The following is a 13,918-nucleotide window of genomic DNA, read 5'->3' on the forward strand; positions in this document are numbered from 1 at the left end:
TTATTTTAGCTTTACAAAAATGTTATGTTGCAAACTGGTATTTGTTATGAAATTATTCATCATTAACCCACCATTGTGTTGCGCAAATGACTGCGTTTTCTTACTCTTATAGTTATTTAACTACAGCAGCTAATGAATCTGAGCATCATACACAAGTGTTTGTTATAGTGTCACTTATAAAGACAGACAGTAATATAATTTTTTTCAGTGTAGCCATTTATTAATATGAATTCTTTATCATTTTGTCCTGAACAGGGTTTTTATTTTTTTTCATCTTTCTAGATTTCTTGAATTTAGAAAGTCTAAATCCGGTGGACCGTTATTAACTCGGGATTTAAATTTGTAATCACTCAATAAATATTTCACTTTGGCATAAATGAAAGAGAAGTTAATCTGCAATTCTATAATTATTTATCAAGACATTGTAATATTATTAAATACTGTCATGTTCTACTTAAATTCTATCATGCTCTGAATTAATTTGTTAATCACTCTGAAAAAATTATTTCTTTAACTGCAATAAAATGCCATGGAATTTGGATGGAAAGAGAGCTAAATTTATTCACACGGGATTTTTTCACACAATAATTTCTTGGTACAAGCGGAAGAAAAGAGGTAATAGAAAAATAAAGCAATAAATAAACGTACATTACATTAGCAGATTATTCAACTGAAAGAATATTAAAATAATAAAAACAGACAATACTGAAAGTCTTTTTAAATGAACGCTTTAAATATCTCCTTTCTGTAGCTTGAACATTTGTCTGGTTTGAGTGCATAAGAGACTGCTTTAGTTTCTTAAGGTCTATATATTACCTAAACATATTTTGAGAAATTGACATCATTCTCAATGATCAACTATATGTAGGTATCTGAAGGTGAATGTACTTTCATACTAAAGAGGAAGGTCTCTATCTACTTTTGTGTGTGTGTGGTTGACTATAATCAGTCAGACCATTCATTCTCATCGAGTTCGGAGTCGTCTTCTGAGTCGCTATACTCCACTGCAATGCGGCGAGAGAGTATAGTAGCCACATCGTTCCCTACCGGCTCTCTTTTAGCCTGCTGTTCTTGTTGCTCCTGTACTTTCTTTAGTTGAATACCTGAACACACACACAAAAACACATGTGAACACAAATAACACAAAATGCATGTTTACTGCACACACAGTCGTTTGACACTCCTCAATCTTAACATAGCTGTTGAGTTTTTACTAAACAACAAAAACTAAAATTATTGAAATGAATTAAATGACTATATATCAATTATATGACTATCAACAAGGACACCTACTGTACATTTACATGTAAGCTATATAAATATTACAATATTAATTGAAATCTGGTCATAATAAAACATTCAAATAATCCAATTAAAATGATGTACAGTGTCATATATGAAAAAGAAGTGTGCTTAATTGTATTGAACGTGCGCTTGTAGTCTACTTCAAATATCAAAAGTATATTTTAAAAAATATGTAGTTGAATTAAATGGCAACTTAAATGTACCTAAAAGAAGTCAATTTTCATGACTGTTTCTTAAAGTGCATATGTATACGTTTAAAAATGCACTTTGTAATTGTTAAAGTTAATTTTTAATAATTACCTTTACATAATCTTTTGCAACGCTTTAAAGAAGTAAACTTATTTTGACATGTTGTCTAACATACTAAAGTACATGTGAAGTACTTAATTATAATTTAACCAGAATGAGTTAACTGATATTACATTTAAAGTTAATATTTTTAAATGTACTAATTGCAACTTCATTAATATAAATATGTAATGACAAATGTATTTAAATACATGTCAAGTCTCATTAATAATGAAGTATATTTTAGTGTACCATAAATGTTTGTCATTACATTCGGGAGCAAAGACAAAGCAAGAAATTATGAAATATAAAGATGTAATTATGCCCTATTTAAGTTGGTCTAAAAACGCTCTAAGGTTCAGCTGATTGCATTTAATATAAATTTACACAATAACGCATTTTCAGTTACACACATAACTAAGTGTCCAAAACATTACATTCAGTTCACACTTAAGTATATTCTTTTAAAATATGTTATTTCCATAATAACTACTCTTTTTTTTTTTTTTAAGTATGCTGAAGTGTACTTCTTTTTTTTTTACAACAGTGCACTGTACTGTGGTAATGCTAAAGTATGCCACCATGGACAACACTCTCCTGTTGATGTATAAAAAATATGCAAAATCACACTCCACTTACCCATGCGTATTGCTGAGAGCAGGTCACTGCGAGCATCTGTGACGGGCTGCAGAGTTAGTCTCCGTCCCTCTCTAAGTGCTACAGGATGAGGAGGTACGGGAGGTGCTGGAGGAGGAGGTGGACCTTCAGGAGGTGAAGCTAAAACAGGTCCAGGAGGTGGCACAGGTGGAAGAGGATACTGTAAGGCTGATGTGATAGGTCCAGGATGAGGAGTAGCTGGAGGTGAGGCAAAAGCCGTCTGTGGAGATGGAATGACGGGACCCGCTGGAGGGGGCGGAGGGCCTGAACTGACATAGTACTCCATCATACTATAAGAGAGAAAGAGAGAGCTTGAGAAACCTAGTTTTTGAAACCTCTCCAAGTAACCTCTACATGGACCAGCATACAGGGTCACCAGCATATATTTTGTTTTGGATACAGGCTTTTTACTATTGGCATGAAGTCTGGTCCACTTTGTAGACTTTTCTGGCCAAGAACTGCCTACTTATGGGGTGGGTTCACCTGAAATAGTTTATTAACCAGAATTAACCAAGAAAACTTGCAGAAACATTGACTTCATAATAAGAACTTGTGTTAAAAAGTATGAAGTACCTATTATTTGACAGCCATAACTCCAAATTATCTTTCCAAAATCTTTCTCAAAAGCACTCACTGTATCATTCCTGTACTTTTTAAACAAAACTTAAGTTTCCAGACTAACTTAAGATCCTGCTCTATATTCTTTTTAAGATCTGTAACGGACAAGGTGGCTCTTTATAATTCTAAACATGGGCAAGTATTGTTGTGCAGTGCATCTTTTTTCTACACCCATGTTAACAGTTTAGGGGTACTTATTAGGGAAATAATATACTTTAAAAGAAGAATATACTTATTTTTAGATATATAATAGCATGTTAATTGCAATTTAATGAAAATGTATTATACTTTACATTTATATTAAATGCAAATAGCTGAACTTGTGCTGTTTTGAGCCACTTAAGTAGGTTACACCCACTCTGTAAACTGTCGAATGTACTGACAATAATTCATAAAATATTCTTTAAATGCCATTCTATTGAAACTTGTATGTCATGTATTTAAAATAAATTGATTTTAAAAGAAATATCAAATAACCCACTACAGTTAAAATGGTTTTATGTACTTTGATTATAATGCAAATGTACTGTAGTATTTTAGTCAACATTTCATCACAACAAAAATGATATATATGTTGTGTGTGTGAGGTGGGACACTATTGCATCGCAGCAGACTTTCAGCATTCTGATACATTTTTCAACACAAAACTACAACATCACATTTTTTAAAGAGTCCCACATGTTTGCTGTTACCTATAGTCTGTTGGAGGAAGCATGATGGTTCCATTGACTCCATTTTCAGGGGGTGGGTACTGTGGAGGAGTTGGATGTGTTCGAGCGAGTACACCCACTCTGTAACCTACATCAGCACCCACACCCACACCCACTCCCACAGGCCCTTCAATGCTGTGGTACTCGTGCTCTATCCCTCCATTTGCACTAGATGATGCTGTCTCCACAGGCATGAAGGGATGTGGCTGCGCATGAGCATGGCTGGCCCGTGCTTGAGCGTGACATGCTTGGACTGGGTAGCTGTTTGGATGTGGTCTGTTGAAAAGATGATAAATGCAATACATTGCAATAATGCAAACATTGAAATAAAGATTTTTGACTAACTGAACCATAAGAAATTTATACATTTCATTTATTTAAAATAATTATAAAATACTCAATACAAATATGAACTACTGATCAAAAGTTTGGAATAACTATGAAAATTAAGTTATTTATTTTTGCTCATGATGGCTGCATTTATTTTAACAAAATATTGTAAATATATTTTTAGATATTTTTTATTTTTAACCATTATTTTTTGAGGAATCCTGTGAAAGCAAATATCTACACACAGTTAAATGAATAACAGGTAGACTCTAGAAACAGAATTTGTGACTCTTGTAGAAAATTTCTACTTGTTCTGCTTGATGAGGTTAATCAATCAATCAATCATGCACTTGTGCTCTTTGTTTTATTTTATTTCAGCACTTAAAGTTGGCATAAATCGGAAACTGCGATCATCTTTTCAAAGCCAAACAGCTTTTGGAATGAGGAAAACTTTAGGGCAGGAAGAGATTTGTTTATCAGAAATTGACTGGATTGTTGGATGTGAGTGATGGGTTACTGGAGGTTAATAAATCATTTTAATACACATTGCAATATTCCATAAAAATAAGAATTGTCAATTTTTATTTAATTGTAACGTTAAACAACTTGGTAACACTTTCTATAAAGCCCTTATTTATAATGCATTATAAGGGTATTCTTAGGCATTATAATGAATGCATAATGCATTACAAAAAAACCTTATAATATGTTTTATCATCTTATAAATAATCATAACAACATTTATAATACATTATGATACTTACACATTTGTGGTTATACGTTTTAAGATTATGATTATTTATAACACACAATGAACACCATATTAAATCTACTTTTACATTTATAATGTCATTGTTTATTTAAGATCTGCACAGTACCTTATTACATCTTTTAAGTGGTTAGGTGCAGAGTGTTATTTGAGTGTTCCCTGTGAGGCAAATATTAATTTTAATGTCAGCTAGTTATACTTTCAAATAATAAAAATGCAATGTTTATATGTTAGGTTACATTTTATTTTGATGGTCCCCTTAGTCTATAAGCAACTTTGCAACTACACGTCAACTAACTCTTATTGGAGTATTAGTAGACTTAGGTTAAGGTTAGGGTAGGTAGAATGTTGACGTACTTGCAAAGTTGCTCATAGTCAGTTTGTCTGTTGGGGAACCATTAAAATAAAGTGTTAGCATATATTTAGCAGACATAATACCAATACTCCAATGACTGCTAGTTGACATGTAGTTGAAGAGTTACTTATCAACAGCTGTCTAAAGGGTACCATCAAAATAAACATACTTATATTACAATAAAAATAGTTCAAAGCAAATGTGAACATGTTCATCTGATTTGATATCTGATCTTATGGCTGTTTGAGAAAAAAAATAGTATTATTATTACTACTACTATACTTATAAATGGTCTTTGATTGCTTTAAGTAAAGTAGCATAAGAAAGATGGCAAGATATCAGACTTATAATACATTATAACTACAGTATGAGAAATAAAATCCATTGTAACTTAAGTGGATGCAATGTGGTCACTGTGTGTTATAAATCACCATTCTCTTAAAAGCTATAACCACAAATAAGTAAATATTATAATACATTAAAACTGCTCTTATGAATATTCATAAGATGATATGCATTTTTTATAATGCATTATGCATTCATTATAATGCCTTAAGAATACCCTTATAATGTATTATAAATATGGGCTTCATAGAAAGTGTTACCAACAACTTGTCTTGTGTTCTTGTGCATATCATGCCAGTGTGTATTTTGCATTGTGTGCCAGTGCATGTTATGTTTGCATTGCATTGTCCCTTTCACTTTCTTTTAGTGCATTACTGTAGCCATTATTATTTTTTATAAACCCTGACTGATGAGTTGATTTTGTTTATGGCAATATGATTATTATTGCACAAATGCTATTTAAAACCGCAGACATATTCTTTAACTAGTATTTTATACCATAAGGGATAATTTTGTGCATTGAGAGCTGACAAACCTGCCGTCTGGAGACAGCGAGCCCTCAGATGATACACCCCTGTGAAGTGAATGATAATGATGATGGTCCGGCCGCAGCTCCTTATCAAGAGCCATCATGTTCCATTCTTGTCTGCGGTTATGAGCCTTACGAACCTTTTTCACCTCACGGGGCAATGTACCATCAACACACCGCTTCTGCTCCTGTGTGAAAAGAAGAGAAAGTGAGGACATACTGAAGATGATCTAAGTGATTTGTATGTTAGCTTGAAGAAAAAAAAAACGTTTTCTGAAAGTTACTTCTGAGCAATACATTTTTCATCTGGCAGAAAAGAAACTGTGGTCAAATAGGCAAAAGTCCTTAAAGCAATAGTTTACCCCAAAATAAAAATTCTCAGACCATCCAAGATGAAGATAGAGTTTGTTTCTTCATTGGAACAGACTTGGAGAAAAATAAAAACTGCGTGTTTGTAAGAAACAAATCCACCTTTAAGATGTTTTTAACTTCAAATCATTGCATCCGGCAAAAATATGAGTCCTATAACCATAATACAGCTTTGTCTAGAGAAAAAATTGTCTAATGTAAATCATGATATGTACAGATCGAGCACTGTTTACAAGAGGAATCAGTCCAAGACAGTTGTGAGAGGGCAACAAGGAATAAACTTCACTGGAGGAAGCGTTATTATGGATTATGGACAGAATTTTGGAGAGAAGAGATGGTTTAAATTTAAAATGCCTTGATGGATTTGTCTCTTACAAACACACAGCTTTTCACTTCACAAGATGCTAACGGATGGACTAGAGTTGTGTGGATTACTTGTGGATTATAGTGATGTTTTTATCCACTGTTTGGACTCTCTTTTTTTCGGCACTCTTTCATTGCAGAGGATCCATTGGTGAGCAAGTGATATAATGCCAATTTTTTCCAACTCTGTTCTGATGAAGAAACAGACTTATCTATATCTTAGATGGCTTGGGAATGAGTACATTTTCATTTTTAGGTGAACTATTCCTTTAAGTTCTTTAATGTAAGCCTAACTTGTTTAGCAAGAATGCTACCAGATTAATAGATGAAAAATATTTAAAAGAGTAATTGCTTTACCCTATGTTTTCTCTTCTCTTTTCTCTTGTCCTCTGTGTCTTGAAGCATTTTTTCCTTCCACAAGTCAAAGAAATAGGAGGGGTCTGTGTAGAACTTAATTCCATCAATATGGTCATCCCTAGATAAAACAAAAACATATTTATAAACTTATAATGCATCTTGAAGAAGAAGAAGAAGAAGAAAGCATACACACAAACACACCTGTAGGCAGAGAGTATGTTCAGAGGTGGTGGTTTGTCGCTGGTGTTGTACAGCTCTGTGATGGGGGTTGGAATGCTGCTCTTTGTCACCACCTGCTGGTCTTGAACTGTAGAGCTTTTAAAGGCTTTACGCATATTAATATCCTGGAGTGAAACTGTGACAAAAATGAAACAGAGTGATTATTACACAGAGTACATCTCTCCGCACTCCACAGATTTTTTCCCAAATTTCCAAACCAACATTTGCAAAAATTCTGCACCTGCTCTATATTATCTCTGAGTTGAATATATTTCGGTTTAACAATTTGTGTTATTGAAGTTCCATTAAACACATTAACCATCATTAAATCAATTCCACGTTTTCTTTAAAAATGAAGAAAATTAACTCTGGGCCTGTCTATCATTTCTGTATCATGCTGCTAATCAGTGGTATTGAGTTTGATATTGTTTTGTTGGCCTTACTGTGTCATTTTTTTTCACAATCCCCAGTCACCAGCCCTGTCACTACAGAACTACATTTCCCAGCATCCCTCCTGGTTCCCACCTGCACTCAGTCAGCCATGTACTCACCTTGGAATACTTACTTACAGTCTTCTGTCTCTTCAGTTACACTTAGTGATGGGCAAATTAAGTCACATGAAGCACCAAGATTTTCCTCTGACTGTTCAAAGCTTTAACAGTGTCAAGAACAGTGCTGTCTGGTGGCTGGTAAAAAAATAAAGCAGCAAAAAGCCTGTGAAAGACGCCCCCCCCCTAGGACAAAGCACCCATATATGAATTGCATTTGGCAAATACTTTATTTTCCTAAAATAATTTGTATTCTTCAAATTACTTGTGTGACTGGGTATTTAAAAATATAATTGAATAAGATCTGTGGGTTCAAACATTCCGACACACAAAGTGTGGACTCTTTGTGGACTCAAAGTGTGGCTTCATTTGTCATTGATCACGATTTCTACGTTAACAACACAAGCTTCAGATCGAGGCTTCATCAGGCACACCCATTTATTCTCAACACAAACTCCGATGCCTCGGTTTGAATGTCACATCATTAGTTACACCAGACAGCACCTGCAAAGAAAGGGATTGTTATTCACCAAGCAAAGTTTATCAAATCATTCAATGAACTTATTTACTCAACTTTGATCACATGAATTTCTGATATTCCTGCTAATAAAGACCTGGTTGTACCTGTGTCGTGTACTTCTGTTATTGTGACAGAACACCAGATCATAACAACTACCACAGACATACTATCATTTGACCCAGCTAATTTACTCCTCTCCATTCCACAAGATGGCTGTCCAATTGAAGATTATGTTGAAGAATTTCTTGATTTTTCCAACTTGGTTCCATGGAATGAGTGAACCTTGAAAACAATCTTCTGGGGCGGATTAGATGATAATCAGATGCCGGCGTCCAATTACCTCCTGTCCTTCGGAGCGCTATATTGATTATGCACTGTGGACCCACCTATCTTGTCTGTAAATTCTCAGTCCACAGTCCGCTCCAGTTACAGTGAACCAGTAAGTTCATTGTGAGTCTTTATGAGCATTCCCCCAGACCAAGAGTCCACTGCAGAGTTCGGCGTGGAATCCGCTTGTTTTCCCAAACCCAACCAGGAGCCTATTCAATTCCCCGCACACAGTCAGGAGCTTGCACTCGTCCCAGAGCTCAGCACAGTACCTGTTCTACCACCAGAATCTTTAACCAACATGGCCATCAAGTCAGTGTCTCCCACTATCATGAATGCTATGCCTGAGTCTCCTAATGTCATGGCCATCATGCCAGTATCTGGCCAGATAGTTCTAAGCCTAGAGGATTCCGAGACCCTTCCACCACTGATTGCTCTCCCTGTTATTGCAGTGACATAATGTGTGTTTGGCGCCGCACACTGCTCTCCCACTCGTATCAAAGTGGAGGTGTTCGATCCCAAGTTTCCTGTGTCATGACGTGACCAAGGAGGCAATTCCCGAGTTTCCTGTTAATGTTCCTTCATGGCCATGGATGCCACCTTTGAACTCTCTATTTGTCTTTTTGTTTCATTAGGTTTGCTGAAATCAACCCTTCAGTCAGTCAGTCAGCCGGCCCCCTAGACGCCCGTCTCTCTCATTCTCCACTTAACTTTGGTCTGGTCTCGTTTTGTTCCCAATGTAGCTGCTTCCCAGTCTACTCACCTTGTAATACTTACCTGTCATCATCCTGTCTTCAGTTTCCATCTGTCTTCTGTCTCTTCAGTTATACCAGCCAGCACCTGCATTGAAAGGGACTGTTGTCAGCGTCGATAGCCTCATGGTTAGTGCGGTGATACAGCCCAACTGTGCTCACTATGACCCAAGATTCCCATCTTGAAGTCCTATGCCGATCCAGCTCCCCTCTCTCTACCCAATGCTTTCCTGTCATCTCTCAACTGTCCTGTCTGAGTAATAAAGGAATAAAAACCCATAAATATAACTTTTAAAAGAAAGAAAGAAAGAAAGAAAGAAAAGGACTGTTATTCACCCAAGTTTCTCAAGCCATTTTATGAACTTATTTACCTGCATGGATCGCTTGAATTTTTGACATTCCTGCTAATAAAGACCTGGATGTACCAGTGTCATCTTCTTCTGTTATTGTGACACATTTAAAGAAATGAAGAGTTCAGATGCAAAAGTCTCTAAGTTCCCGTTGAAATTTTCTTCTAAAATGAAATTTTTTATCAGGCTCCTGTGTGTAGGTTCAGTAATTTCACTTTAATGGCAATGAATAGGTTCTTTTCATTGCCATTAAAGTGAAATAACTGAACACAAACATTGGAGCTTGAGAAAAATACTAATTTTAGAAGAAAAATTTCAGATGGCACTTAGAGACTTTCGCATCTGAACTCATCAAATATAACTCTAACAACGTACTGTATGAGGCATGTTTTTGCTTACCACTGACAATGTTTAACCATCAATGATTTATATGCGCAGTCCAAGGGTAATGGTACAAATTTCATTATAACTTAAAGAAATAACATACATGGCAAAAAAAGTTAATATGATCAAAGACACCTTATTGTAGGAATTCTGGGAATGTCAGATTAAAAGACCACATCATGAAAAAATTAAATATACCAAAGAAAGGGGATGCATTAGTCATTTTGACCCACATTCCTTATGCATGTTAGGTTTAACCTGGAATATCCTATTAAATATGCATCCCATTTCTGGTAAAGTGCATATGATCTTTGACTTTTGACCTTTGACTGACCTTCCTCCACACTAGAGTCCAACTGAGTGACCTTGATTGCGAGACGATCTATACGGTCCTGTAGAGAATTCGCACGCAGATAGAATGTATTGGCTTCATTAAAGAGCTCACCAAACACATCCTCTGCATGTTTACCTGTAGTAGATGAGAAAGAAAGACTGAGGTTCAGAGATGACCTTTTAAATAGTCATTTACTGGATGCTTTACCCAAAGCATCTTACGGCACACTTATTAGGAAATTCCTCTTAAAGCAAACTACTCTGCACAATAGTGGTTATTTCTCAGCTTTTATTTACAGTCTTCAACTGTTATGTTTACACATTGATAATTCATTTGCATGCTCTTATCTACTAGAGAACTGCAACACACACACACACACACACACACAGGGGTGATATTAACTGCAAATCAATAAATGCACATCTTATTATTAATCATACATTCACATAAACACAGCATCTTTGACCCATAGAACTCCGCAGAACATGCATATACTCCTTATCCACATCTGTTGATTGCTCTGTGCTTCATGGGATTAAGCTTTAGCGTGTTTGCTGAAATGTTACACTGTTCTTCTCAGAACAAGGTTGTTTTGCTTAAATTTTTTCTGTGAATTTATCATAACATTTACAGTACATGGCCAGTATTTATTCTGGTTTAAAAATAAAAATCTTTTTTTTCTATTGTTATACTAATATAATAAAGTAGGTCTTACTGAGGCTGCTAAGTTGGCGTATGATGGCAGAGAGAGTGTTGTTGGTCACACACTCCAGCTCATTGCTGATGGTCTCAGGTACAGCTCCTCTGCACAAGTGCCTGGGCTCAATGTTTCTCTTCACCAGTGGCATGACTTCACCTCAGCACATGTACACGAACAAACCAGCACCTGTAAGGACACACAAACAGGATGACAATTAGACCAAATGTACTCACACCATCCATCGCACATCTTTCTCCATGTCACACTAGACTAACAGACTAATAGACTAAATATATGTACACTACAAATTGGAAGTCCTATTAAAAATCTGTTATATAAATTACATTAACTTGCCTTATATTAAGAACCTATTAATATAAGGCAATGATCATTACATAAAATCATGGGTTCAGCTGTTAAGTGGAAAACCATGAAGACTATGAAGTAGGAGGACCATGAAGAAGAAGAGGAAACAATTATAACTATAGAACGACATCTATTATGGAACTATAGACATTCCACCAACACACAAAAATATCCCAAATTCTTTGTTTTACTATTGTTTTATTAAAACCTAAGAAATACCCTTTGTCAAATGTTTTGCTTAATAAGTGTGCTGTCTTCGAATTAATGGATTGATATTTAAATATTTGCACAAGTGGCTGAAGTGTCCAGTATTTTGGTGGTCATTTTAGTTTTCTTATCAAAATACTCTTTTGCTAGGTTTATATGTGGTCATGAATAAAATTTGTGTTTTGTTTATTTTAATTAAATAGTATCTAACTTGATTATGTTATAAATTGAAATGGCTAAATGGTCAATGGTATCTATTGATATCAAGATTTATTTATTTACTTCCTTAACCTGCAACCCCTTGTTTATTTAAAAATATATATACTTATAATAATATATAATTAATAATATACTTAATAATACACTTACAATTTACTGAAGTGCAGACAGAAAGTAATATTTTGGACAATTAATTTGATGTTAATTGCAATTCAATGTATTAGTTTATAAATTAGTATGATAGATTTATATTATATGCAATTTAGTTAGTCCAATTAGATCTTTTTTTGACCCAATTAAGGAGGATTTTGAAGTGAAGTGCAGGATGCAGGTTCGCAGGGCTGGAGCCTAAATTAAAATATGCTTTAATGTAATTTCTATTACGTCTGTCATATGTTTGAATATATTAGTAATTAGACATTTGTAATGATAAAATATATTAATTTTAAATGTAAAGCTCACTACAGTTAGAATTATAAAGTATTCTTGTTAGTCAATGCATCAAAAGAAGTGCACTTCTTTAAAGCACAACAAAAGATTGAGAAGAATTATTTAAAATGTAGTTTAAAGTAAACTTTTAATTTGACATTACTACAAAGTGCACTTTAAAGGTCTACTTAAGTGTGTTAAAAAGTTATGAAAGTGTCTCTCTTTAAGCACTTAAATGGACAGTTCAACCAACTATAACCCTGTTGAGGTTGAGTAAATGACAAAATGTACATTTTTGGGTGAATTGTCCCTTTAATGGTCTTTTATTCCACTTGTTATTTAATTTCATTAATATTACATTATTTGCCAGTATAGTTAAAATAAAAAAAAGATTTGAAGCACAAGTGCACGTTGAGTACAATTAAGTGCACTTCTTTTTCACAAAGGATCCCCTATACTATTAATACATATATTCTATAAACACCTTTGAACATTAACAGCGTAACTGCAAAGGTTCCACATGTTGTGTTCGTTTCATTCTGTGGCCTACAATCCAGAAACGAGTAAGGTAACTGTGTGGCCTACAATCCAGAAACGAGTAAGGTAACTGTATGTCACCAGAAGATTATACAGGGGGAGGTTGGTGTTCCAGCCTCTCAGGATTAAGTTATTAGACACACACACACACACACACACACACACACACACACACACACACACACACACACACACAAAAAGTCCGCCTCTCTCTTGCACAGAAGTCCAGGTCAATATTTTCAATGTCATTTACATGTAGGGCAGAACTAAATGTTAACATGTTAACAACCACAGCTTGTTGTTTATGAAACAACCTTTCATAAATATGTTAATATTCCTATTAAAATATATGTAACTCAGATTTTTACTTGCATATTTATACTATAAAACAGGGAATATTATAAAGCTATTGATTGTAAGGGAATTATCCATTAACTGGGATATACGGTTTCTTGTATGATTCACTTCTAGTCTCCCCTACAACGTTGCAATTGGACAGACTGGAATACTGGACTTGGCCATTCCAAAATCCTTTATTTCAGAGAGCGAGCACTTTGTCCTTAATGAACTCTCGTGGCCACATTTGTGCAGTTTCTTCCAGAGCTGCCTGTAGATCCTTTGAGGGCACTGTGTGGTTTTTGGAGACTTCATCCCCAAACGAGAACGGTTCTTGGAGAAATTGTGGATTTTAAATTCCTTGCAGCATCATCAGACTCACCAGTGAACTTCTAAGGGTCTCAGGATCCTATTGGCCGGGCCGTCCTTAGCTTATGCGGGGCCCGGTGCGAGGTAGGGAGCGGGGCCCTCCTCGGTCCATTCGTGATCACGTTTGAGGGGTTTCATAAAATGCTTAAACTTATTTTAAAAAAAAAGAAAAAAAAGTCTCTGATTTCAAACATTGAAACACTTTATTATAATATGGTTACGTGTCATTTAAACTTTGTTGTTTTTAAACGAGTTCAAGTAGTTTATATTTATCCAAAGAAAATCATTGTATAAATTGTTGTGAAAATCCAGTTATTTATTTACCA

The 13,918-nt window shown here is 35.0% G+C and overlaps 1 protein-coding gene across 1 annotated transcript; it reads right to left on the reverse strand.

The window, feature by feature from the left end:
* Positions 1-556: 556 nt before the first annotated feature.
* Positions 557-11,310, reverse strand: wasf3a (WASP family member 3a). The gene is made up of 8 exons (XM_016244486.1): positions 11,145-11,310; positions 10,430-10,564; positions 7,197-7,350; positions 6,996-7,113; positions 5,913-6,094; positions 3,561-3,854; positions 2,233-2,540; positions 557-1,103 (listed from the first exon to the last, which is right to left on the reverse strand). The coding sequence occupies exons 1-8, from the start codon at positions 11,275-11,277 to the stop codon at positions 946-948; spliced, it is 1,482 nt and encodes a 493-aa protein (XP_016099972.1). The 5' UTR covers positions 11,278-11,310; the 3' UTR covers positions 557-945.
* Between the last annotated feature and the right edge of the window lie 2,608 nt (positions 11,311-13,918).

Source organism: Sinocyclocheilus grahami, unplaced genomic scaffold (assembly GCF_001515645.1).
Source record: "Sinocyclocheilus grahami isolate Dianchi unplaced genomic scaffold, SAMN03320097.WGS_v1.1 scaffold720.1, whole genome shotgun sequence".
Taxonomy (NCBI): Eukaryota; Metazoa; Chordata; class Actinopteri; order Cypriniformes; family Cyprinidae; genus Sinocyclocheilus; species Sinocyclocheilus grahami.